Genomic DNA, 24,995 nt, shown 5'->3' on the forward strand with positions numbered 1-24,995 from the left:
AATGAGAAAAATTTTACATTGAGAGACTTTTGGAAATCGTACAATACTTACCACGTCATCTTAAATATTATTAAGGCCTGGGCGGAAATTACTAAAATTTGTTTAAATGGCACATGGAAGAAAATATTTCGAAGGATTTGAAAAAGACGAATCACATGAAGAGGTTACAGATAAAATTGTAAAGATTGCAGAGCTATTTCAGTTGGAGATTGATGCCAAAGGTGTGGAGGAGTTAATTGAGGAAGAAGAGAAGGAATTATTTAACAAAGAACTTATTGACTTGCAGGCAGTGATAATGAAAGAAGAAAATGCTGACGAAGCTCAAGATGAACTAAATGAGGAGTCGAGATGCTTCATCACCAGAGAGATGGCATTTCGTGAAATTGCATCGGCAATGGCGAGGTTTGAAAAGATGGATTCTGACAGCGAACAATTCTTAAAAGTTAACAGAGAAGTGAATGATATGCTTGCTTGCTACAAAGAAATCTACAATCAAAAGAAAAAAGCCACTGTCCAGTCATCCCTTCATATGTTCTTTCGTAAGGTTGAGCAGCTGACCCCTTCTAAATCTCCACAGCCCGCAACCTCCGCAGCAGCATACTTATCAGCTGAAGACGATTCTGGCAACGATGCTCGAGAGGTAAAATTTACTGATGTTATGACTGTCTCCTCTCTTTTTTTGTAATTTTATAATTTTGAATTTTTTTTAAACTGCACGCTTTTGTTATTTTTTTCTTGCACATGAGATAAAAAAAATTAAATAAATATAATAAATAATTCTATTTACATGTTCGTCGAACATTTCTTTTTTGATTCAATCAATTCAGCGAGTACAGTTGCAAGTGCTGCACAAGCATTAGGAAATTTCCGCCTTATGTACCTTTCCGTGGAACGCAACCCTTACATAAGTCGGGGAGTTCCTGTATATGTAAGCTTGCGCTTGCGTGTACTTTAGTCATTCAGTCGAATTAGAAATCGATCTCGTGACACGCTCTTTCCAAACTTTCGATTATTCTAATATTAATAATTCTTTAGTTTTTATTACGTTGTTTGAGTGTTATAAAAATAAAGCTAAGTGAATTTAATCATTTAGTGAAGTTTTAATTACCTTTGTTATATAAAAACGTAACAACTGTAATAAAGAGACCCTAGTAAATTCAAAATGGCGGGCACCAGCAAAAACGTGTTTACAATGAAGTTGTTCGCATTTTCAACGAAAAATGGACTGATTTATATTTCTTTATGGAAACTGATGGAAAGCCTGTTTGTTCGATATGTCAAGAATCAATATCCACTGTCAAGGAATAAATTTGAAAAGACATGACACAAAACATGCAACCAAGTTCGTCAGTCTCCAGGGTCAGGTATGCACAGACAAACTGAACCTTCTCAAAAAATCAGTAAAATTGCAACAATCAGTTTTTAAGAAAGTACCGGAGGATGCTGAGTTTATGTCAAAGCTAGTTATATCATTGCTAAAAAAATTGTCAAAAGGTCGAAACAATTTTCTGATGGAGAATTTGTGAAGGAGTGCCATATAGCAGCAGCTGAAGTTGTGTGCCCAAACACAGCTGATGCTTTAAAAAAGATAAGCTTTTCTCGAATGAATTTTAGTGGGAGAGTAGAAGTGGTACTGAATGTTGAGGAGACATTTAAAACAAAGTTGCTAGCATGCAAATTTTACTCATTAGCATTGGATGAAAGTACGAACTTAACCGATACAGCTCAGTTGGCTATTTTTATTCGTGGGATCGACAACGAACTTAGTCTTTGAAGAACTGTTGGCTTCATGTCCCTTGAAAGGAACCACGAAGGGAACAGACATACTGAAAGCTACAAAAATGTCTCTTGCTAGATATCACCCAAGTTTGAAAAACCTTGCAGGGTTGGAACAAAAGCGGGATTGGTAGCACTTTTAAAAAAAGAACAAGAAATAGATAAGAGCAGATTTACCAACTACCATTGCATCATTTACCAGGAAAATTTGTGTGCCAAATATCTGTTTTGAAAATGGCATGAAAGTTATCACAGACATTGAAAATTTTCTACAGACAGAATGGGATGCTGATCATGGCAGTGCTGTCTACTTCTCCGACATGCGATGGTTAAGCCTTTCAAAAGTGCTCACGAGGATTTTTGACCATAGACCAGGCTGAGTAAAATTCTACCCCTTGAGCCTTGCTATCGTGTCTGGGCAGAATTGCAGACACTTCCAACACTTATCAACTACAAGAAGCTAAGGGCAAAAGCACGTTTCATTCAAAGGTAAGCCAAGAAGAATTTTTGGATTTGGTTTGCATCTACTATAAATAGAAAAACTAACTCCAGGTTAATATGGAAGAAAATTAGGCAGATTTCCAGTAAATTTCCAACTGCCCCTTTGCCAGTTCTTTCGTGGAATGGAAAAGAACTCTCTGCTCCTAAGGACCCAGCAAATTCCTTAGGCAAAACCTTTGCCCAAGTTTCAGTGGCATCAACGTATTCTCTGGATTTCCAGAAAATAAAGACCAGGACTGAACAGAGAACCATCAACTTTCGAACCTAATTATTCCTTCTTTATACCCAGCCTCTTCAATATCCTGAAATCCTGCACCCCATTAAATCAACACACAACAGTGTTGCTGGACCAGATGGAGTATATTATATCATGATACAACACCTTGGTGACAAAAAATTTGCAGATACTGCTTGCGTTCTATAACTGAATTTTTCTGGAAAACATTTATCCCAGCTCTTGACATCATGCCACAGTTCTTGCCTTTTTGAAACCTGGAAAAGATCCTACCAGTCCTAACAGTTTTAGACCTATTTCTCTATCCAGTTGCCTCAGTAAATTATTTGAAAAAATGATCCATAATCATATTGTTTGGATCCACAAAATGCAACAACTAATCAGCATGGCTTTCAACAGAACAGGTCCTACTTAGATCTCATGATCAAAGCTGAGTCTGCAATTTATAATGCCTTTTGTAAAAAATGAACGTCTTGTTATGGTTTCCATAGACACAGAGAAGGTATTTGATACTACCTCCATGCTTTTGGTCTACGGGGCAACCTTCCTATATTCATCAGGAACTTTCTCCAGAATCATTTGTTCCAAATTCAATACCACAACTCACTTTCTACGACATTTTTACAGGAAGAAGGAGTGCCACCAGGGTCTGTACTGAGTGCAGCCCTTTTTGTCCTTAGAATCGATTCCATCACAAAAGAACTTCCAGATACTGTTCAGACCTACCTTTACTTCGATTATCTCTCTCTCTCTCTCTCTCTCTCTCGCCATTCTCAGAACATGAGATCCATTGAACGGCTACTGCAGATATCTGTGAATAAAGTCCAAAGGTGGGCAGAGTTAAATGGCTATCATCTATCACAGCAGAAAACTGTTGCAATCCACTTTTGTAATCAATGAAAAATGCATACAGATCCCGAACTTCAAATGTCAGACTTTAACCATTCCAGTGACTAACAACATCAGATTCTTGGGATTAATCCTTTACAGGAAATTAAATTTCCTTGAGCACATTAAATTTGTGCTTACTTCCTGCCCCAAAAAGCTGAACATACTAAGAACTTTATTTGCCTTGTCTTGGGGAGCAGACCGTACATCTTTGTTTCTCTATTATAGCATATTGATCAGATCCCGTTTGGATTATGGTGCTCCAATCTGATTCTGCCCGTAAGGATACTCTACGATGTCTGGATGCTGTACAGCATAGTGCATTGTTGATTGCATACTTTCAGGACATCTACTACTCATAGTTTATATATTGAAGCTAATGAGCCTCCTCTTAAGTATGCAACCCAAATACAAAGTTGTTGGCAGCGTCCTATTGAGCCATACCTCTTTAATCCCACTGCAAAATCTCTATAGAAACAAACCCACTAAAATAAGACCAGCAGGCTTATGCCTTATTGAATTAACACAGAGTTGGAATGTACCTATTGCCAACAGCAACAATTAATGAATTACTCTCAACCACTGTGCACTCCCCCTCCGCAACTAACCTGCAATACTTATCTTCACAAGTGGGGAAAGAATCACCTACCGATAATAAATGTGAAACTCCATTCAAGCCATATTCAAAAATATGCTGATTTTTGCCAATATATACTGTTGGCTCCAAATCACATTCAGCCGTTGGAGCAGCAGCAGTATTTCCTTCTACAATCATTTCAGCTGCTCTTCCACCTGAGTATAGCAGCTTCTCAGCAGAATTCCATGCAATAAAATTAGCCTTATAAAACCTGAATCACTACCCTTCTGTAAAATACATATTATACAGACTCACTCAGCTCAATTACAGCAATGCAAAATTCCTCCTATAAGGTTCACCCTGTCTTAAATGATATCAGAAGTCTCCTATTGCAAATTGAAGAATGTCATCAATCAGTGACCTTTTGCTGGATCTCAGCACATTCAGGGATAAAGAGGAATGAACTCGCTGACAAAACTGCTAAAAATCCATTAACTTTTGAATCTCTGTCCATGTTCCAGCCTCTGACTGCAACCACATCATACAAACAGCATGTCTTGCACAGTGGAAAGATCTATAGCACACCCAAACCAATAATAAACTCTACCAATGGAAACAGGACCCAAAACATTGGCACTCTAGCACCAAAACAGTGAGAAAAAAGTGGTACTTGCATGGGCATGAACAGGACATCCATATCTGACTCGCCTCCATCTACTCACAGGAGAGGATCATCCTCAGTGTCCGCACTGTTCACCACATTTATCAGCGAAACATATCCTAATTGACTGCCCACAATATCAACAGGACAGAACATCTGTTCTGTCTTCCCTGACAAATCTATGAGAACCAATGACTTTAAAGCATATATTATTTGCGATGAACCAAATATCAATGAATTTTTCTCTTTTCTGAAAAAAAAATTGGAATGTATCATAAATTCTGAAATACCTCCGTAATAAAAATAAGTCATTACAAGTGAATTTGGTTTTTTAGTATTTCACTATGAATAGGTGCACTGTAGCCCCAGAAGCTTATGCACCATTAAACCTTCATAACCCCCCCCCCCACAGCACTCACCTGTGATAGTGATAGTGCCGCTTTCAGTTCCCGTTCTGTGAAGGGTTGATTGTACAGTAAACACCCGCTGTTTGCAGTATCTGTATTTGCGATTTGGAGTATTCACAATCACTGATTTAATAGAAAATGAAACCTAAAAAAAAAAAAAAAAAAAAAAGTGAATTTTAAAGTGCTGTGAACATTTTCTGCCATACAAAACATGGATGTGGCTAAAATCATCTTGCCTGGTCAAAACAGCACTCAATGGGGTGGGGGGGAGAGAGGGGTAACAAAATCACAAGGCCAGATGTTTCCTGCTAATCCTTGTTCAGTATGTGTTATGCGCTTGTCATGGAAGGTTTCGTTGTTTGCTTTTAATTGATATGCTTACAAAAGTGAAAATCATACCATTTTGCAGTGTGTGAGAGTGTAAACACACTGCAAAATGTGTTTACACTCACAGTTTTCGAGTGTGTTAACAGTTAAAAGGAAAGTGACTTTATTGTGGACAAGTTCTTTTCTAACCCCTACAAAACTATGGCTACGAATAACAAGGGAATTGTGAAAAGATCAAAGAATGTGCTGACATTAACAAGTAAAATTGAGTTATTAGACAAAGTTTCTAATGGTGAAAGCGTCTCGTCAGTGGCAAAACATCATAAAATGAATGAGTCAATGGTACGATCAATCAAGAAATCAGAAGAAAAAATCCGCAGTAGTGTCAGTGAAAACACGCTAATTGCTTCTAAAATTTTCTTTGTAACTCGTGATGTTAAATTAGAAAAAATGGCGAACTCCAAATAAAATTCTGTTAAGTTCACTCATCATTCGTGAAAAGGCAAAACACCTTTATCAAAACTTTATAGCAAAACTGGTGATAGCACTGGCAGGATAAGTTTTTTAGCTACCAAAGGCTGGTTTGAAAGATTTAAAAATCGATATGGCCTTCATAACGTGAAACTTGTAGGCCAGTCTGCATCAGCAGATTTCGTGGTTGCAGAAAGTTTCCCGACTGAATTAAAAATTATTTTATTGTTATTATATTATTATTATTAGCTATATGGTGCAAGGAAGCTTGAGCCTTATGATGCACCAGCCAAAAAAAAAAAAAAAAAAAAATCCTGAGTTATCCTGAGTTACCCTGAGAGAGAGAGGCAAAAGCAGAAGGGAATCATCAAAAAAAGAGAAGAATGATGATATCCAACTCAGGACCCTGGATGTGCCAAGTCCATATTCACCAGATGTTAATTACAGACAAAGGATATGTTCCTGAACAGGTGTTCAATGCAGATGAAACTGGGTTGTTTTGAAAGAGAATGCCAGACAGAACATACTTAACACAAAACTAAAAATCTGCCCCTGGATTCAAGCTTCCAAAGATAGGCTTATTCTTTTGTTTGTGCAAATGCTAGTGGACACATGTTCAAACCGATCCTCGTGTATAAATTGCAGAATCCACTTGCTTTGAAGGAAAAGAATAAAGATCATCTTTCAGTTTATTTGAAATCCAATAAAAAAGCCTGGTAACTACTACACTTTTTTAGAGAGTGGTTTAATGATAGCTTTTTGCAAGAGGTGGAAAGTTATTTAACTTCAAAATCTTTGCCTTTCAAAGTTCTGCTTCTTATTGATAACATGCCAAGACATCCAAGTAGTCTAGAATTTGACTACCCAAACATTGAAATTGTGTTTTTGCCACCCAACACCACATCACTTTTACAACTTCTAGCCCAAGGTGTGATTGCTGCGTTTAAGTCCTACTGTGTTACGAGAACTTTTACTGGCTTAATTGAAAAACTGGAAAGGGAGTTTCCAACTTTGACTTAACTGTAAGTCAAAGTTGGAAAAATTATAACATCACAGATTGCCTGATCAACATCAAGGCATCAGTTGATGAGATAAGAGCATCAATAATTAATGCATGTTGGCAAAAATTGTGGCCAAAAGTTGTTGAACTTACAATAGAAGAGTTGGATGAATTAGTAACAAGATCAAATTAGAACAAAATGATCCTGAGGAGGAAGATCTCGACATTGTTAGACCAGAATTAAAAAGCAAATCATTGAAGGAAATCTTTAGCCTCTCCATACAACTTTCAGAAAAGGTGGTGGAAATGGATCCTAATTTGGATAGAAGCATCAAGTTTAAATGAGACCTAGAACAATAACTCTTGCCTTACAGGGAAATTCAAAAGGAGCTCAATAAAAAAAAATGAAGAAACAACTTCAAATAAGAGTTATTTTTCGTCCAGCAACCCATATTGTTTTTGAAAGATTTGTTTGAAATTTCTAATAAATATTACTTTTAATATTAAATCGTTTCTTATTTTCATTTCGATTCCTTATGCTTGTATTTCACTATGTACATAGTCATATTATATAGGTACATATAATACATACATAGATAAAATTTTAGACTGGTTTTTCTTATATATTTCATACTTTGGAATGGAACCTTTTTATTTCTATGGGTGCCATAACTCAGTATTCGTGTTTTCGGTATTTGTGACATTTCTCAGGAACGTAACCCCTGCGAATAGTGGGGGTTTATTGTATTCTTCACAGTTGTTTGACGACAACTTCAAATGTTGCCTTTCAGCATTTTGTTTGAGGACTAGAAACTCGGGGGGGGGGGGGGGGGTAAGATGTTTTGGCAGATATGTTAGCAAATATCTTCCCAAGAGTGTTTGCAGTTGCAGTTGGGTCTGCAATTGCACATCCATTAGGCTCCAGGATCGATGAAGGGGTGATGTGTATTTCCCCTTCATTTTCCAGACTTTATACAAGACAAGCTTAGATGATGAAACCTGATGATAGATGTGACGTGGATCCAAGATTTCTTCTGACTCTGATGTCTTATGTAATGTGCTTTAGCATGTGTGCGATTGAAGGCTATTAAGTTATCTGTGGTGGGGTAATGGTGAAAATCACCCACGCCTTGTTTTGAGACTTTCTTGCTGCAGTGCAATTTAGAATTACACATGGTTTTGGAAATGGTGGAAACTTAGTTGAATTCTTTGGAATTGCAATTGCCACTGCTTGGATAACAGTGTCTGTAATGTACTTTTCCACACCATTAAGCAGTTCTTGCTGACTGTGTTGGTATCAAATGATGCCAGATCTTTGAAGGCATTTCATTCAGCGTGACCGATCTTCCACCGTATTCTAGACAGATGGCATGATCTCCCTTTGCAAAGGGTGGATATTACGGGGAAATGGCCACTGCCATAAATGTTGTCTTCAACCTCCCATGTATACACAGGAAAGAGAGAGGGGGAGCATATAGAGAGAGAGATCGGTCATGGTAAATGTACGAGTAGGCATGTGGAAAAAGGTGTTATGTCCAACATGTAGCAGGGCCAGGTCATTGTTCGACCCCTTCCATTGATGTCAGCACTACCCCACAGAGTATTGTGTCCATTAAAATCCCCTAGTAACAAAAAAGGGGGTGGCAATTGTCTAATGAGATCATCAAGGTCTGCCTTGGGGGGATGTCATTCACAGGTGGCAAATAGATGGAACAAACAGTTAAGAGAAACCCTACAGTAACTCGAACTTCTACAACCTCTAAGTTGGTGGTAAGTGGTGTAGCTTGAAATAGGGTGTGTTTACCCACAAGGATGGTGACCCCTCCTTGGGCAGGTCCATTCGCATCTCTGTTTTTTCAAATAACTGAAAAGTTACACAAGTATGGGTCTTCATTTGCCTTTAAATGCATCTCCTGTAAGCAAAAGCAAGTGGGCTTATGCTTACTGGGGGGGGGGGGCTTGATGTTGTCACTATTTTGACGGAATCCATGACAATTCCATTGTAGAAATTTGAACGTACCCATTATTTGGATTTGTTGGGTCCATAAGGTGGTTTCTGAAGATAAAGAAGTCTAGAGATTCATGCCATTTATTTCATAATATATATATTCCTTTCTACATTAGGTAATTGTAGGTAAAATATCTCCCCATTAGCGAATTTCATTATTCCATTTGTGTATTAATATGTTTAAAAAAATTAAATAATCTCTGTAATGAAATCACAGTTTACTCTCTTTCTGCTGTCCAGGTGAGCCTCGTTTATCCGTCCAGACAACTGTATTAGTGAAAGTAATAAATCGAGATATGCCAGTATTTTCTCAACAATTTTATAGTGCTACTGTTCCAGAAAATCTCCCAGCAAATGCTCCTGTTGTTACCATCACAGCAAATAGCCCTCATGGTAGGCAGCTAATTTATAATATAATAAGTGGAAATGAGCAAGAAGATTTTGGTCTGGATTTTAACACTGGTAAGTTGCAATATGTTTTTTTTGGAATCAGTGCAGTATATTTAGTTATTACAATTAATAATATGAGTAGGACTGTGGGTCTCTTTTTAACATGTGAAATAACTTTCCCCTCCCCTTTTCTTCTTTTTAAATAGAAAATTATTTCCTTAATATACAAATTAATTTATACACTAAGCACCACAATATTACAATTGTAAATAATTAAATTCTAGTCTGTGAGGAACATACAACACATTTATAAGCATTGTTTTTTGGGAAGGAGGATATGTGTCCCAATTCCACAATCACACGCAACTCCGGTTTTGTACAGGTTTCACCTGCACAAAACCGGTGTTTGTGGAGCAATCAGGAATGGGACATGATATTGCCAAGGGGAATGTCCTTGTGTGTGTGTGCGTGATGTAAGGAGTGTGAGGAAATCAGGCACTAACTCAGCGTTGTATTGGGCCTGTATGAGAGCGTGAAGGACAAGGTGGATGCTCTCAAAGGATTTAAATTGAGGGAACTAGTTGTTGTCGGTGACTCTATTGTCAGGGAAATGGGAAACATATTGTGCAAAAAGGATAGGTGGAGCAGGACCAAGGACAAAGATTGATGACATAGAGCAGATATCATCATTTAAGGGCACAAAAGGTGATATTGTTGTGCACATTGTTGGCACTAATGATATTAACAGTAGGGGACTGGCAGAATTACATAACAAGTACAGGTCAATGTTGAAAAAAAGCCACGAATTAGGGTTGAATTTCAAAGTGTCTGCAATTCTACCCAGACACAATAGAAGGGAGTATATGATGAGAGTCTTGTCGATCAATTTGGCCCTGGAGAGATTGTATAAGGCTCAAGGGATAGAATTTTTCTCAGCCTGGTCTGTGCTTGTTAACAGGGGAGACTGCTTCTACAGGGATGGGAGACACTTAAATAGAAAGGGTGCAAGAATATTTGCTGATGCTATCGAGGTAGTATTAGGTGGGTCAGAAAACTGATAGCTTGGGGGGGGATACATCACTAATAGATTAACAGTAGCCTATGGCAGAGGTGAAAGTGATTCTTGCACTGCTTCTTTTAGAATGAGCAGCAGCCTGGAAAACAAGGTACAGAGGATTTGAGACTGCTGGGAGTCATTGCGGAACAAAAGTAAATACATGGGCTGTTTTAAGGTAGCTAAGAATAGGAACAGGTGCATGAATACTTGCACCAATGCTAGGAGTTTGCTAAGTGAATTTGATGAATTTCAGGCGTTGGTCAAAACATCAAAAGCAGATATTGTTGGGATATCAGTTACGTGGTGTCACACAGATATAAGGAATTCAGAACTGGAATTTGGGGAGTACAATTTGTACAGGATAGGAAGGGAGAAGGAGTTATGCTATTAGTTAAGAAACACAAAATCCAAAATAGTACAGCCATTCGACATGGCTGGACATTACAGTGTCGAGTCAGATTGGTGTGATGTAAGCACTGGGAAAGCAAAATTGAGAGTAGAAGTGTGTTATAGGCCTTAATGACTCTGATGAATATAATAAGCAACTGTACAGAGAAATGGAGCAGGCCAGTAAATCAGTGTCTTATAATGTGGGATTTTAATTTCCCAGATATTGACTGGAATTTGTGGGTTGGTCACTCACACACTAACAAGGCTTTTGTGGATTTATTGGATGATTGTTTTCTACAGCAGCAAATTCAGGAGGCAACTAGAGGGAGTAATACTCTTGATCTGATTTTTTTTTTTTTTTTTATGAGAACCCCAAACACGAAAGGTATCAAAACCTTAGTACCGTGCATGGGTTGAAGGAGAAATATGGGGAGAGGGGGATGCCGGAAACTTTGCTCTAGAGACTAAACATGGGTTTCACCACTTCAAGCCTCCAATAAGCAAAGTGGTGGTATTTCACCGGTTGGTGAAAGTCATCTACCACCTGAAATTATCAGTAGTTATTCTTCATGCATTAGGAATCTGCAGATAAAGGAACCACTAAGTGGCAGGGAGCACAGTGTGCTGAAGTGGGATTTACTCAAAGAGGTAACTGCCATCATGGGTGAAGGGAAGGGTATTTGCTTTCATAAAGGTGAAAGCAAAATACCCTTGCTTTCACCTTTATGAAAAGTGGTTTGAGATAGCATTTAAATTCTATATGGTGGGACCAACTGATGATGTTACAACAGCAAATTCAAAATGGGAATCATTCAAAGAATTAATCTTGGAAGCTACTTGGCTTTTCATACCAAAAAAGAAATATTGTTCAAGATTTAGGCCTAAATGGATGTCAGATGAACTAATTAGACATGTGACAGAGAAGAAAAATGCATGGGATGCATATAAATTTGCAGTGACACAGAAGGCTATGGCAGATATAAGCTAATCTGTAATCAAGTAACAGGTTAGGCAGGCAAAGTCAGATTACAAGAAATCTTTGACAATGGATGCAATGAAAAACAGCAAAGAGTTCTTTACTTATGTAAACTCTAGAATGAAGGGGATGAATCAGATTGGTCCACTTGATATTGATTGTTCAACTGTTGATGACCTTGCTCAAATAGCTGACAAACTGAGTATTTCACATCGACATTCACACACATGAGGATTTATTCAGGGAGGGGAATGCCAGAGGTGAATTAAACTCTGGCAACTGAGAGCAAAGTAGAGGAGAAATTGTTGAAGATAAATGTAAGGAAGCAACTCAGGTGGATCTATCCAGTTATATTAAAGGAGATAGCAAAGGAAGTAAGCAAACCCTCATCCATAATTATTGAGAGCTTCCTTTGACTCAAGGGAGGTACCAATGGACTGGAGATGTGCAAATGTGACCCCAATTCCTAAAGTAGATCAAAGGGCAACACAAGTAATTATAGACCTTTAGTTTGACTTCTGTTCCAGGGAAATTAATGGAGGCACTGATTAAAGAAGCACTGCAGGATCATCTAGACAAAGATTCAGTTTTATATCTCGGACACAGCTTCGGTTTAAGGGGAGGTCTTGTCTAACCAATTTGATTGGATACTATGATGTGGTCACAGAGAAACTGGATGAAAGGAATAATTTTGATATCATATATTTGGATCTTAGAAAGGCTTTTGCTACTGCACATGTAAGACTGCTGCAAAAATTGGAGCAGTGTGGCATTGGAGGCAAACTGCTGCTATGGATAAAGGGAGGGTTGAGTGGGAGAAGACAGAGAGTGGTAATCAATGGACACTGCCCTTCATGTACTAATGTTATTAGTGGAGTCTCCCAGGTTGTATCTAGAAAAATTGAGCAGATGGGCTGAGAGGTGGCAAATGAAGTTTAGCATTTACAAATGTAAAGTACTGCATGTGGGAAGCAGTAACCCCAGAGTATCGTATCAACTGTATAGTACTACACCGACAGTGGTAGAGAATGAAGAGGACCCGCAGGTAATTGCACAGGCAGATATGAAGTTTTCTGAGCAGTGCTAACTGTCTGCAAGAGTAGCTCACGGTGTCTTGTCAATGATAATAGGAATTTTTTTAGCAGGGATAAGGAGGTAATCATTCCCTTGTATAAGGCAATGGTCAGATCGCACCTCGAGTACTATATATAGATCTAGAGGCCTCATTTTAAGATGTAGAGCTGCTGGAACAAGTACAGAGAAGGGCAACAAGGAACAAAGAATGAATGAAACAAAGGGTTGCTGTTACGAAGAAAGGCTTAAGTTTTGTATATTACAATATCTGGAGATTAGTCACCAGCGAGGTAATCTGATTGAGGTGTATAAAGCCTTGAATGGTTTGATCATGCTCAATGCTGATGGGTTTCTTCCTCTTGCTCAGAATAATCACCTGAGTGGTCATAAATTAATTGAGGAAAGACAGTTGTAGGATAGATGTGTGGAAGTTTGCCTTTAGCCAGCGGGTGGTTGATTGCTGGAACAAACTTCAATCTGTCGTAGAAGTTGATAGCTTATACAGATTCAGGCAGAACTAGACAAACATTTGGAGCAAGTGGATTGGTGAAGTGAGAAGGGTTTTCTTTTTTTTTTTTTGGCCGATGCTATATAAGCTTGCTTTCCTGCGTCATGTGCCTTTATGAATGCTAAAAGTGAAGTTTGACTGATTTACGTGCACAGTCAAGCTAACATTTGGTGATTGGTGTGGAGAAAGTACTGTGCAGACTGAGTGGATTGAGGCAGAATGAAAAAGAAAAAGGTATGAAATTTCGTTATTGCCAATGAAGATTTTATTAATATTATTAAGTTTTTATAGCTTAAATAGATTCAAGGCAGAATTAGGCAAACATTTGGAGCAAATGGATGGGTGAAATTTGTTTTTTTTTTTTTTTTTTTTGCCTGACACTGTATAAGCTTGCTTTCTTGCATCATGTGCCTTTTCTCATGCTAAAAGGTGAAACTAATACAGACTTCAACTGATATATTGAAATCAGTACTATCATAAAAGTCAGCTGATGATACCTATCAAATTGTATTGAAGGAAGCAGCAAGGAAGGTAAACAAGCCTTTGGCTGTAATTATGAGGGCATTCTTGAATTCAGAGGATGTTCCTGCAGATTGGAGATGAATGAATGTATCCCAAACAAAGGGAGGGAGGATCAGGTGATGTGTATGATTACAGCCCTGTAAGATTTCCTTCTGTTCAAAGGAAAATAAAGGAGTCACTGGATAAAGAAATAATGCATGACCACCTTGAGAGAAATGCAGTTATACACTAATCACAACAGGATTTATTAAGAGATTCTGCCTCACGTCTGGTTAACTACTGTGATGCCGTAACAAAGGAACTGGATGCAAAAAATAATCTTAACATCATATTTTTAGATTTCAGAAAAGCTTTTAATACTGTTCTGCATGTCAGGCTACTTTGCAAATTGGATAGAAATATTAGACAGATAAAATAGAAATTAGAAATATTAGTCAGATGGCATTATGAGAAAGTTACTGCTGTGGGTAAAGGGATGGTTGAGTGGGAGAAGACAAAGTGGTTATCAAATGAGCACTGCCCTTCTTGGACTTAAGGTATTATCAGACGCCACTAGGGCTTAGTGGTGGGCCCATTGTTGTTTTATGTATTTATTGATGAAATGAAGGCATATCAGGCTTAATGTCTAAGTTTTCAGATGAAACAAAGGTTGGAAAGGTGGTGAATGACAATCGTATGCTGCTGCACCAAGATATAAAAAAATTAGACAGATAGGCTGAGAAGTAGCAATTGAAATTTATCATTGATAAATACAAGGTACTGCATTTGAGTAGCAGTGATCCCAGAATAACATGCCATTTGGGTGCTGTTGCACTCAAAATAGGGGAGATAAGAAAAAAGTAGAGTCTGACATGAACTTCTCTGAGCAGTGCATACAAACTGCTCTGGCTGTTCATGAGATTCTGCTGTCTGCATTGCTACTGGTGTATTTAGAACATCTCCAGTGTAAAGTCTGCATGTCATAGGAAATGAACCGTCCTTGTCTCTTTGATGGAAACAGTTGTCTCTACAGTATACAGTCAGTCCTCGTATAGCACAATAGTTGTGTTCCTAGAAACATTCGTGCAATGCAAAATCGTGCAATATAAAGAGCAGGCCCTATGGGAAAAATAGGGTTAGGTACCGACCACCCAAGATTGAACACACATTTGTAACCAAAACATTACCAAGCACAATAAATAATCGTAATAAAATATTGCTAATGCTTTTGCTTCTACCATAAGAAAACTTGTTTTTTATTTGATTTTCTATCCAAACAGATGACAGCCATTCCATTTCTTCCAATTCTTTGTGTCTTAATCTAATGGATTTTAATTACACTTTGAGTTGTTCCTGTTATGAAAGTTTTTATTTTCTCTGCATTCTTTGTAATTCTCAGCGTTGCCTCATTTAGGCCTGTAGCACGTGCAATATCACATGGTCTTTCATTTTGCTCAGTGTTGCACAATTTCATATTTTTTTTCTCTTATGGACAGAGGCGGACTGGCCATAAGCTTTACCAGGGAAACCACAGTGGGTTGGAGGCCGGTATGATTTTGGCCATAAACGCTAATAACGGTATGATTTTGGCCACTACAGATTTTCCCGGGTAAGAATTTTTGACCCAGTCTGCCTCTGTTTATCGATATTGCTTTTCTTTTTCTCTCTGAATCTGTACTGTCTTCACCAGGACGCTTCCTTTTCACACCTTTTAAGTATTTTACTCATTTTTAGGGAAGAAAGCACAATTACAAAATGAGGAGGCACGCTTGATACACATAAACAAAGCTGCACACGTGTAGCAACTGAATAAACAACACCGTAAAGGCAGAGACACACTATGAACACCTCACTACTCACATTTTACTAAAGCACATTTCTGGGGGTTACTACCATAAAACAATAAAAACAATTTCCAGTTGCATTCTTGCTAGTGGAATCTGTTATAAACTGGTAGTAAACTCAATCTAATTGCATTTGATCGAGTTTACTACCAGTGTTTCCCCTTCACTGATATAAAAAACATAAATACATTTTCAAAATATTCTCTTCATTCCTGTAGTGTTGCGTTCAGTTGGGGTTATTCCGCGTCCGACTGCCATTTGTTGTAAACACAAAGGCAAATCATGCATAAGTGAATTCGGTTCGTGTTATATACGATATCGTTTCTCTATTTATAAATCATGTATGATTGAATTTGTGTAGTGTAAACATGTGTTATACGAGGACTGACTATACTTTTAAGCTGGACACCCTGCCGAACCACCCCACGTGGATATCCGTTTTTGAGCCACGATGGGAAAATCTTTATAACATGTGTCAGACTGTCAGACTCCATTCGGTTTACATATCCAATAACTACTCAGAGAGTTAAACCTCACTGTAGACAAGGTTGTGCTATCACCCAAGCAGCCCTTCCCAGCCTAGCATGCTCTAACTGCAACATGTGACTTCTTTAAAAACTGGATAAGTCAGATACTCTGACTGCTGTTTACCTCCAGCTCTACTCACTGAGCCAAACATTCTGACTTTTTGCTAGTTTACACAGACTGCTCGAAGTCAGAATCATGTCGAATCTGCAGCTGTCTTTTCTGACTAATATATCTGACCAGTTTCCCCCTGAATGCAGCATATATACTGCAGAGCTGCACGCTATAGAGCAGGGGTTCAAAACGTTTCGGTTAAAGATCCCCTAAGTAAAAATAAGAAAGTAATAAGAAAGACTCTCGAGAGCAATAAGCTTCAAGTTAATATACAGCTAGGTCGCAATTAGTGCGACTAATGAATCCCATGAAGTAGTTGCATTATTCAAATTCGCACTATTCGAAGTCATAATTATGTGTAAAATACGGTGATTGGTTCCAGCTTGATGGAAATAGGTAATGAAAATTTTAAACATAAGTTTTTATATGTTTATTAATGAAATATTACAGTAAAGGATAAAAATATACTTATAATTTAAATTTATTATTAACAAAGTCATATAGTACTGTAATTATAGAAAGCAAAATAAAAACAAAAAAATTCTAAATATCATTCCTAAAGGTAAGCTTACACTGACGAAAACATTTTTACTGTATTTCGAAATATTTTAGCAGCATAGACTGAATTGTTTTCTCCTTCTTTAAATCTTCATACATATGCTGGTAGATGCAGAGTGCTTTATCCACATCTCGGCGAATTTGCATGCTGCGATCGAGGTTAGGATCAGCATCCATAATTTTTTGCTTCACAACTTCCACAGCTCAAAACATATCTTTAAATTCCTTGAGAGTGAACTCCTTCACTTTCACATTATCTCGTTCTTCAGCATCTTTCTCGGCTTCTTCAAATGCTCTTTGTTGATCTGAAAGTAGTAGTGGCATGTGATGCAAGAAAGCAAGTGTATGAGCTTATGCAGCATCAGCCAAAAAAAAAAAAAATCACACCATTCCCTCCAAATATCTGTCCAGTTCCTCCTTAAATTTATTCAACCTATCAACTTCCACAACAGATGGAAGTTTGTTCCATCAATTAACCACCCGCTGGCTAAAGGCAAATTTCCACACATCTATTCTACATCTGTCTTTCCTCAATTTGAATTTATGCCCCCTTAGGTTCGTAATCTGAACAACTGGAAGGATCCCATCAGAATTCAGCGTGCTCAACCCATTCAAGGCCTTATACACCTCAATCAGATCAATGCGCAGGTGCCTAGTCTCCAGCCACTGCAATTTGCAGAACTTTAACCTCTCTTGGTAAGAGGATCCCTTCATTCCCCTTACCAATCTTGTTGCCCTTCTCTGTACACGCAAATCGACATTCTCCCTAAAATGAGGCCTCCAGACCTGTATGCAGTACTCAAGGCGTGGCCTGACCATTGCCTTATACAGAGGGACAATCATCTCCTTTTTCCTGCTAGCAAAATTCCTATATATATTATTGACAATTTATATGCATCCCATGCATTTTTCTTCTCTGTTATGAGTCTCATTAGTTCATTTGATAACCATTTAGGCCTAAACCTTGAACAATATTTCTTAATAGGTATGAAACTCAATTCTTCCGAATGTGAATTGAGCAGTTCCTGAACATCGTCATTTTCTAGTTCATCAAATCCAAGTTCTCTTCCAATATTTTCTATTTCTTCTATAACAGTTTCTTCGAAACCACTACTATTTGCGCAATGAGGCAAAATGCCCTTCCACACATGTTCTTTGCAGTTATTTCTTGCCAAGCATGCTGAATATTTTCTATTGCATGTCTGATGTTATAATTTTTCCAGAACTGTTAAAGAAATTGCATTGTCTCCTGTAGTTTTAGCAATTGCCTGTTCAAATGTTTTTCTTATGTAGTAGGCCTAAAATGTTGCAATGGTCCCTTGATCCATGGGCTGCAACAAAGATGTTGTGTTTGGTGGCAAAAAAATGATTTTCACTTAATGAACCGAGTGTAGTTGGATGACCTGAGCATTATCCAAAATTAGTAGAACTTTAAATGTGATGTTGCTATTTTTCAGCAGCTCGGCAAAAATAGCTTGAAAACCAGTCAGTGAACACAGCTTGGGTCACCCATGCTTTCTTATTTGATTGCCAAATAACTGGAAGTGATCTATAGTTGTAGCCATTTAGAGTGCGAGGATTTGAAGACCAGTGTGCATCGGTTTCAATTTAAAATTGCCTTGAGCATTGCCTTCCAATAAAAGCGTTAGGCGGTCTTTAGACACTTTAAATCCAGGTTGAGTTTTTTTCTTTCTTAGAAATGTAAGTTCTGGAAGGCATCCTTTTACAGAATAAACCAGTTTCATCCACGTTAAATATTTGTTGATCAGTGTATCCACCATCTTCGATTATTTTTTTTAAAACATCAGGATATTTAGATGCTGCATCCACATCTGCACTGGTCACCTCACCGGTAATTTTAACATTATGCCGCTGGACTCTATTTTTAAATCGATCAAACCAACCAGCACTCGCACTAAAGGTTTCTTCTACTTCATAATTTTTTTCTTTCACTCTCTTAAACAAATTTAAAGCTTTTGTATGAATGGCTGCTCTGCTAAGGGGAATGTGTTTTTGATTGCAATTCATACAGTTAAAAGATGCTCCATTTCTATCATAGTAATACTTCTATTCCTTGTAGATGTTTGCAAACCACAAAAGGCTGATTCAACTTTACATTTTTCTTTTATTTTCCCTGTGTGTTTTGTAATATTCCATACTATAGATTCAGGCATTCTGACATCCCGTCCTATTTTAGAGTGGCTATGACTGTGTTCATGTTGTTCAATCACATCAATTTTTTGCTCTAATCTAATAACGAGCCTCTTCTTTTTTGCGCTCATAGTGTTTTTATCTGAATAAATCTTCCTTTTGTCCATTTTGTTATGGGTACTTCTTAAAACGATTACAACAAATCACGAAAACTAACGTATATTATGACAGGCAGTAACATATGCACACGCGAAGATAAACAAGTGTAGCAGCGTCTAATGTGAGACTAATCGAGGCTAATCATCTAATTCGAGGCTAGCACAGCTAGCCTCGCATTAACTGAATTTTGGTTCGCATTAAACGCGACCTGGTATCATTATACAATTCACACTAAATCGAATATTGCATTAATTGCAACCTAGTTGTATTTTTTAAACAATTTTTTTAGAAAATGTATCCAATTATGAATTGCAATGCATATTAGAAAACTTTAATGAACACTAACACTTACCGCATGTGTAATGTGAAGGATGCAGGTGATGTGCTTTTAGAAGAGAGGAAATATTGGGTTTGTGATTTGTTAGTTTTAATATTAGATCTCCATTATTTTCGAGATCTAGTCAATTTCTCTGCTTAGTTAAAATACGGTTAGCATGGCTAAATCTGGCTTCTGCCATATATAAACTTGGAAAGGGCAATAATAAAGGCCTGACAGTTTTTTGCAGTTTGGGGTAGCTTTCAATAATATTTTTGCTTGTCCAAAATCCCCTGAAACTTTCTTTTGAGTGCAGTGATTTAGCTTCTAGGTCCATTTCATTTGAATAATTTCCTCTTCAAAATCATCCCTATCCCTCTCTGCATGAGGCCCCAAGTGCCAAGCATTTTCCAAGTGATCAAGTGATATAAAGTGATTCTATAGTGCGCTTCCCAATTATATTTAGTTTATTACATTTAAAGCAATCTTTATTTTTCAGTACTGAATAATTAGGTTTAACTAAAAGGACCTAGCAAACTATCAGAAAAGAAAGTCACCTTCTTCTCAAACTAACCACCAACCCTACTAATTTATGACTGCTGTTTGATCACTTGGTGGCACAGCTCTTGCTTCCTCGTGGCGGGGCCGGAAACCTGGGAGATGGAAGCTACACTTCCAGGGCTAAAAATTACAAAACATGAGTAGTAAAGTCACAACTTCCCAAGGGATTTCACAGAAGATCCCAATAAATCGATCTGCTGAAGAATCTGAAAATACTGCCAAAAGGCAAAGGAGAGACAGTTCAAAACCATCACCAACATCCTTATTCCTAATTATTCATTCCACTGGAGAGGACACATTAGGGAAAAATCCCCATTTTTTTATCCAAAAAGTCTTGGAAGGACTAGCTGGAACACCAGAAACAGTCAGACAACTCCGATCTGGGGATTTATTAGTTGAAACATCCAGTACCAGACATTCAGAAAAGTTACTGAATGTATTGAACTTTGGAGGTATACCAGTAGTGGTCATCCCCCATAATACCTTAAACTCTTCATGTGGAGTAATCTCCGAATGGGATCTCTTACTTTACTGAAGAGGAAATCAGCAACGAACTCCAAAATCAAGGAGTGGAAAATGTAAGAAAATGATTTCTATTCGGAGAGATGGAAATACAATACCTGCCAAAACTTTAATCCTGACATTTAATGCACAAAAAATCCCACCTACTGTAAAAGCAGGATATTTGAACTGCCAAGTAAAAGTATATATCCCAAATCTCTTGCACTGTTTCGAGTGTCAAAAATTTGGACACACAGACAGCATGTAGAAATACACCGACATGTGCTAAATGTAGATCCAAAGAACAACAGATTGATGACTGCCCAGTTCCAACCCCCAAGTGTCCAAATTGTAAAGGAGAACATCCTGCCAACTCCAGAACATATGAAAGATAAGAAATACAGAAATACAAAATGGATCACAATATTACATACCAAGAAGCAAGAAATATGGTCCAGCCAACTATAACCAATAGACCAACGTACGCACAAGTAGCAACTAAATTGAAATCAGTGGAATGTCAAACTGAAATCTCAGTTCCTCCAAATGAATCTTTTTTTCCCCACAAAATGAAACACTTACTCCATGCAAAGCAACAAGATAAATATGAGAAAACAGTAAACATGCCAATCTCAATCCCCTCAGATTCTCCAACCTTGCAACAGTGTAAGAGTAATGAAGAACCACAAAATCATGAACCTACCTCAGAATTTATGGAATTTGAGAAAACAGGAAAGATAGATGAAGAAGTGTTGGAAATCCATGCTGAAGAATTAGAAGATATGGATACCAGAAAACCATTATTACTCAAAAGAGATGGAGTAAGGACAGAAAGACAAAAGGCAGCCACCCAACGAAAACAGCTCGAGGGGCTGAGCAAATATAAATAATGGATAAAATTATTCAGTGGAACTGTCAAGGATTACGTACTAATTTTGACAACGTACAGTATCTGATCACCCAGTACACACCAATCTGTATCTGTCTCCAGGAAACATACCTTAAACAACAAGATACCCTGAGTATCAGGAACTATTCATTGACAGAATAACTCAATTAACACATGGAGTTGCTATATTAGTAAATGACAGAATACCAATGCAACAGGTGCATATAAATAGCCCATTAGAGGCGATAGCAATTCGTACAATACCAAAGTCCCTATTAACCATATGTTCATTATACATTCCACCAGGAGATGTCTGTTATGAAGACCTAGATGCATTACTACAACAACTACCTTCCCCCCCCCCCCCCAATCTCTCTGATGGGAGATATGAATGGACATAACCCTTTGTGGGGATGCTACGACTATAATGGAAGAGGACATATCATTGAAAAACTGCTAGATAATCGGGTAACCACACTTACTTCCACTTTCCAACTTGGACCACCACAGCTATAGACCTTACCATATGTACTCCTACACTTTACACAGCATTTAATTGGGGAAGTTTTTGAGGATCCTCTTGGAAGTGATCATTACCCAGTAATTTCCACACTGGTAAGTGAATATCCATATCATTCCAGCAGGACTCCTCACTGGAAAATAGAAAATGCTAATTGGGAAGCATTCAGGAGGAAAGCAGTTTTCAACACCAATATCATTGAGCAGGAAACAGTAGTTGTTGCACTAGCACTTGTCACAGAAACCATACAAAAAGCAGGAAAGCTAACAATCCCGAAGACTTCATCACATTTCCCAAACCATGGGAAATGTGATGAAATGTGATGAACAAAACTGTTCCACCAAAAACATGGTGGAACAGTTTTGTTGTTTCAGTGCAAAAACAACAAAATAGGGCATGGAACCTTTTTTGCAGGTACACCACCACAGAAAATCTGATTCAATGCAAAAGAAGGCAAGCTATAGCACGATTCACTAGGAAGCAGAGTTGAAGAGCAACAGGGAATCAAATTCACATCTACAATAAACAAAACAACAAATTCACATATAGTCTTGAATAAAATAAGAAAAATGACAGGTAAATATAGAAATAGACCATCGCCAATACTGGTCTGCAATGGAATTAGTTTGACTGAACCTACCGTTATTGCAAACACATTAGGTGAGACCTTTGCAAAAGTATCAGTGAAAGCTTCATGCCATCCGGAATTTCTGATCCAAAAAGAAAAAGCAGAAAAGCATATGATCAAATTTAAATTAAAAGGTAATGAGCCCTACAATCAACCATTCACAATAAATGAACTACATGAAGTTTTGTCCACAGCCAGGCCTAGACGACATACATTACGACATGATCCAAGAACCAAGACATGATCAAAGCACAGAATATTCCAAGAAAATACATTTTCTTGGAATATTCTGTTATACAGTTTCAATAAACTGTATAACTTTTTAGACTGCTACATTCTCCAATGTAACAGTCTAAAAAAATATGCAAAATGTGACGTGTTTGCAGACTTTTCTGGAACAGGACATGATCTAACCATGATTTGTTATGGTGCTGGATGCAGAGAATGTGAAGAAATTAGGCACCTACTCAGCATTCTGATGAGCATCTGTGAGAGTTTGTAGAGTCAGGTAGATGCCCTCGAAGAAATGGAGGGGGCATCAAGCTCTCAGCTGCCCAACTCAATGCGAGAGCTCACTCTTATGTACCAGGCAACACAGTGCCAATCTTCAGGGCAGAATGCACTGGTCCCACAGGAGCTATTTATTGGCGGTGACTCAATTGTCAGGGAAACAGGAAATATGTTGTGCAAAAAGGATAGGTGGAATAGCACCAGGGTATGTCTGCCAGGGGTAAAAGTTGATGACATTGTAGAGCAGATATAATTTTTTAATATTGGAGAACAGATATAATTTTTTAACATTGTAGAGCAGATATAATTTTTTAACAGATATAACATGTGCAACAATATCAAAAGGTGATATTGTTGCACATGTTGGCACAAATGATGTTAAGTGTAGGAGATCTCTGGATTTACTAAACATGTACAGGTCAATGTTGAAAAAAAAAAGTCGTGAGTTAGGGTTAAATTTGAAAGTGATCTACAATCCTGCCCAGACACAATAGGAGGGAGTATGTGATGAAAGCCTTGTCAATCAATTCTGCTCTGAAGAGATTTTAAAAGGCTCATGGGGTAGAATTTTTCTCAGTGTGGTCTGTGATTGTTAACATGAGAGATTGCTTCTACAGGGACAGGATACAGTTAAATAGAAAGTTCTGCAAATTGCAGTGGCTGGAGACTAGGCACCTGCATGGTGATATGATTGAGGTATATAAGGCCTTGAATGGGTTGAGCATGCTGAATTCTGATGGGATCATTCCACTTGTTCAGATTACGAACCTAAGGGGGCATAAATTCAAATTAAGAAAAGACAGATGTAGAATAGATGTGCAGAAATTTGCCTTTAGCCAGCGGGTGGTTAATTGCTGGAACAAACTGCATAAGCTCATACACTTGCTTTCTTGCATCACATGCCACTACTACTACTGAGCAGCACACGCTTCTTGATTAGGCCGGGGTTCGAGCCCGTCACCACCAAATATGGAGGATGCGGAAAGTCAGTGAATGACGACCGCATATTCCCGGAGCAATATGGCCCTAGTTGCTAATGCTCCTAAAAACCAAATAACAACAACAACTACTACTAATGCTAATACATTGGTCATTTGATTAATCAGAAGCTTCCATGCCAGCTCATTATTTTACAGATTAAATCCTGATGTCACTGAATAAAATTGTTTTCATTTTTGCATTGAAATAATTTTTAATGCCATGAGACATACATTAATAAATACACCAATAGATTTGTATCAAATAACACAATTTATCACATTGTATGGTATTTATTTTTACCAAAAACATTAACATTGGTCATTTGGAAAAAAACACTGTTTGTAAACAACTGCAAGTCAATAGGTTTAACAGAAGATAAACTGCAGGAAATTGAAGGAGCGAGCACCTTGGAGATTTCTGTTGGAATATTTCTGTTTAAATTTCTATGAGTTTGTATGAGTTGTTGTATAGGAACACCCATTCAGCCACAGAAAAGTTAATGTTGCATACTTATCAAGTTCAGGTTGTGAGTGAATTCTGAAATCCACCTACATAACCAGTTTTGCTATTTCATTCATTCAGGGATTATTCAATGTTCTGGACACCCTAATTTTCTCAATTGAAATTAGGTTTTATTGTAGACTAGGTTGTAAAAAATTACCACCTTTGTTTTTTTTTTTTTTTTTTTTTTTTTGCCTTTCCTGGCATTCTCAAGTGCAGACCAGGGTTCTCACCTGCCAGAAGTATATGGGCAATGTGGGTCCCACTAGAAGCTCCATGGCTAAATGCTGGAGGAACAACAGACCAATACTACATTGTACAGACCAATGTGTACTCTGTGCCACACTATCTCAGAGTGTGGCACAGAGTACACAAAGTGGAGTTGGGGCCCTCTCAGTGTCATTTGACAATCAATACTATACCACTCCCCCCACCCACTTCCAACAAAAAGTTCTGCTTTTTTTTTGTCTCTCTTTAGGGTCCCTTCTTG

The 24,995-nt window shown here is 37.8% G+C and overlaps 1 protein-coding gene across 1 annotated transcript in view; it reads left to right on the plus strand.

Moving 5' to 3' along the window:
* LOC150076295 (fat-like cadherin-related tumor suppressor homolog) overlaps positions 1-24,995 on the plus strand; it is a 780,225-nt gene that overhangs the window by 344,548 nt on the left and 410,682 nt on the right. The window contains exon 13 of the mRNA XM_090387312.1: positions 9,092-9,313. Coding sequence (XP_090243438.1) covers positions 9,092-9,313 — 222 coding nt within the window. The remainder of the gene's footprint in view (positions 1-9,091; positions 9,314-24,995) is intronic.

Source organism: Mastigoproctus giganteus, chromosome 13 (assembly GCF_048544385.1).
Source record: "Mastigoproctus giganteus isolate SK-2022 chromosome 13, ASM4854438v1, whole genome shotgun sequence".
Classification (NCBI taxonomy): Eukaryota; Metazoa; Arthropoda; class Arachnida; order Uropygi; family Thelyphonidae; genus Mastigoproctus; species Mastigoproctus giganteus.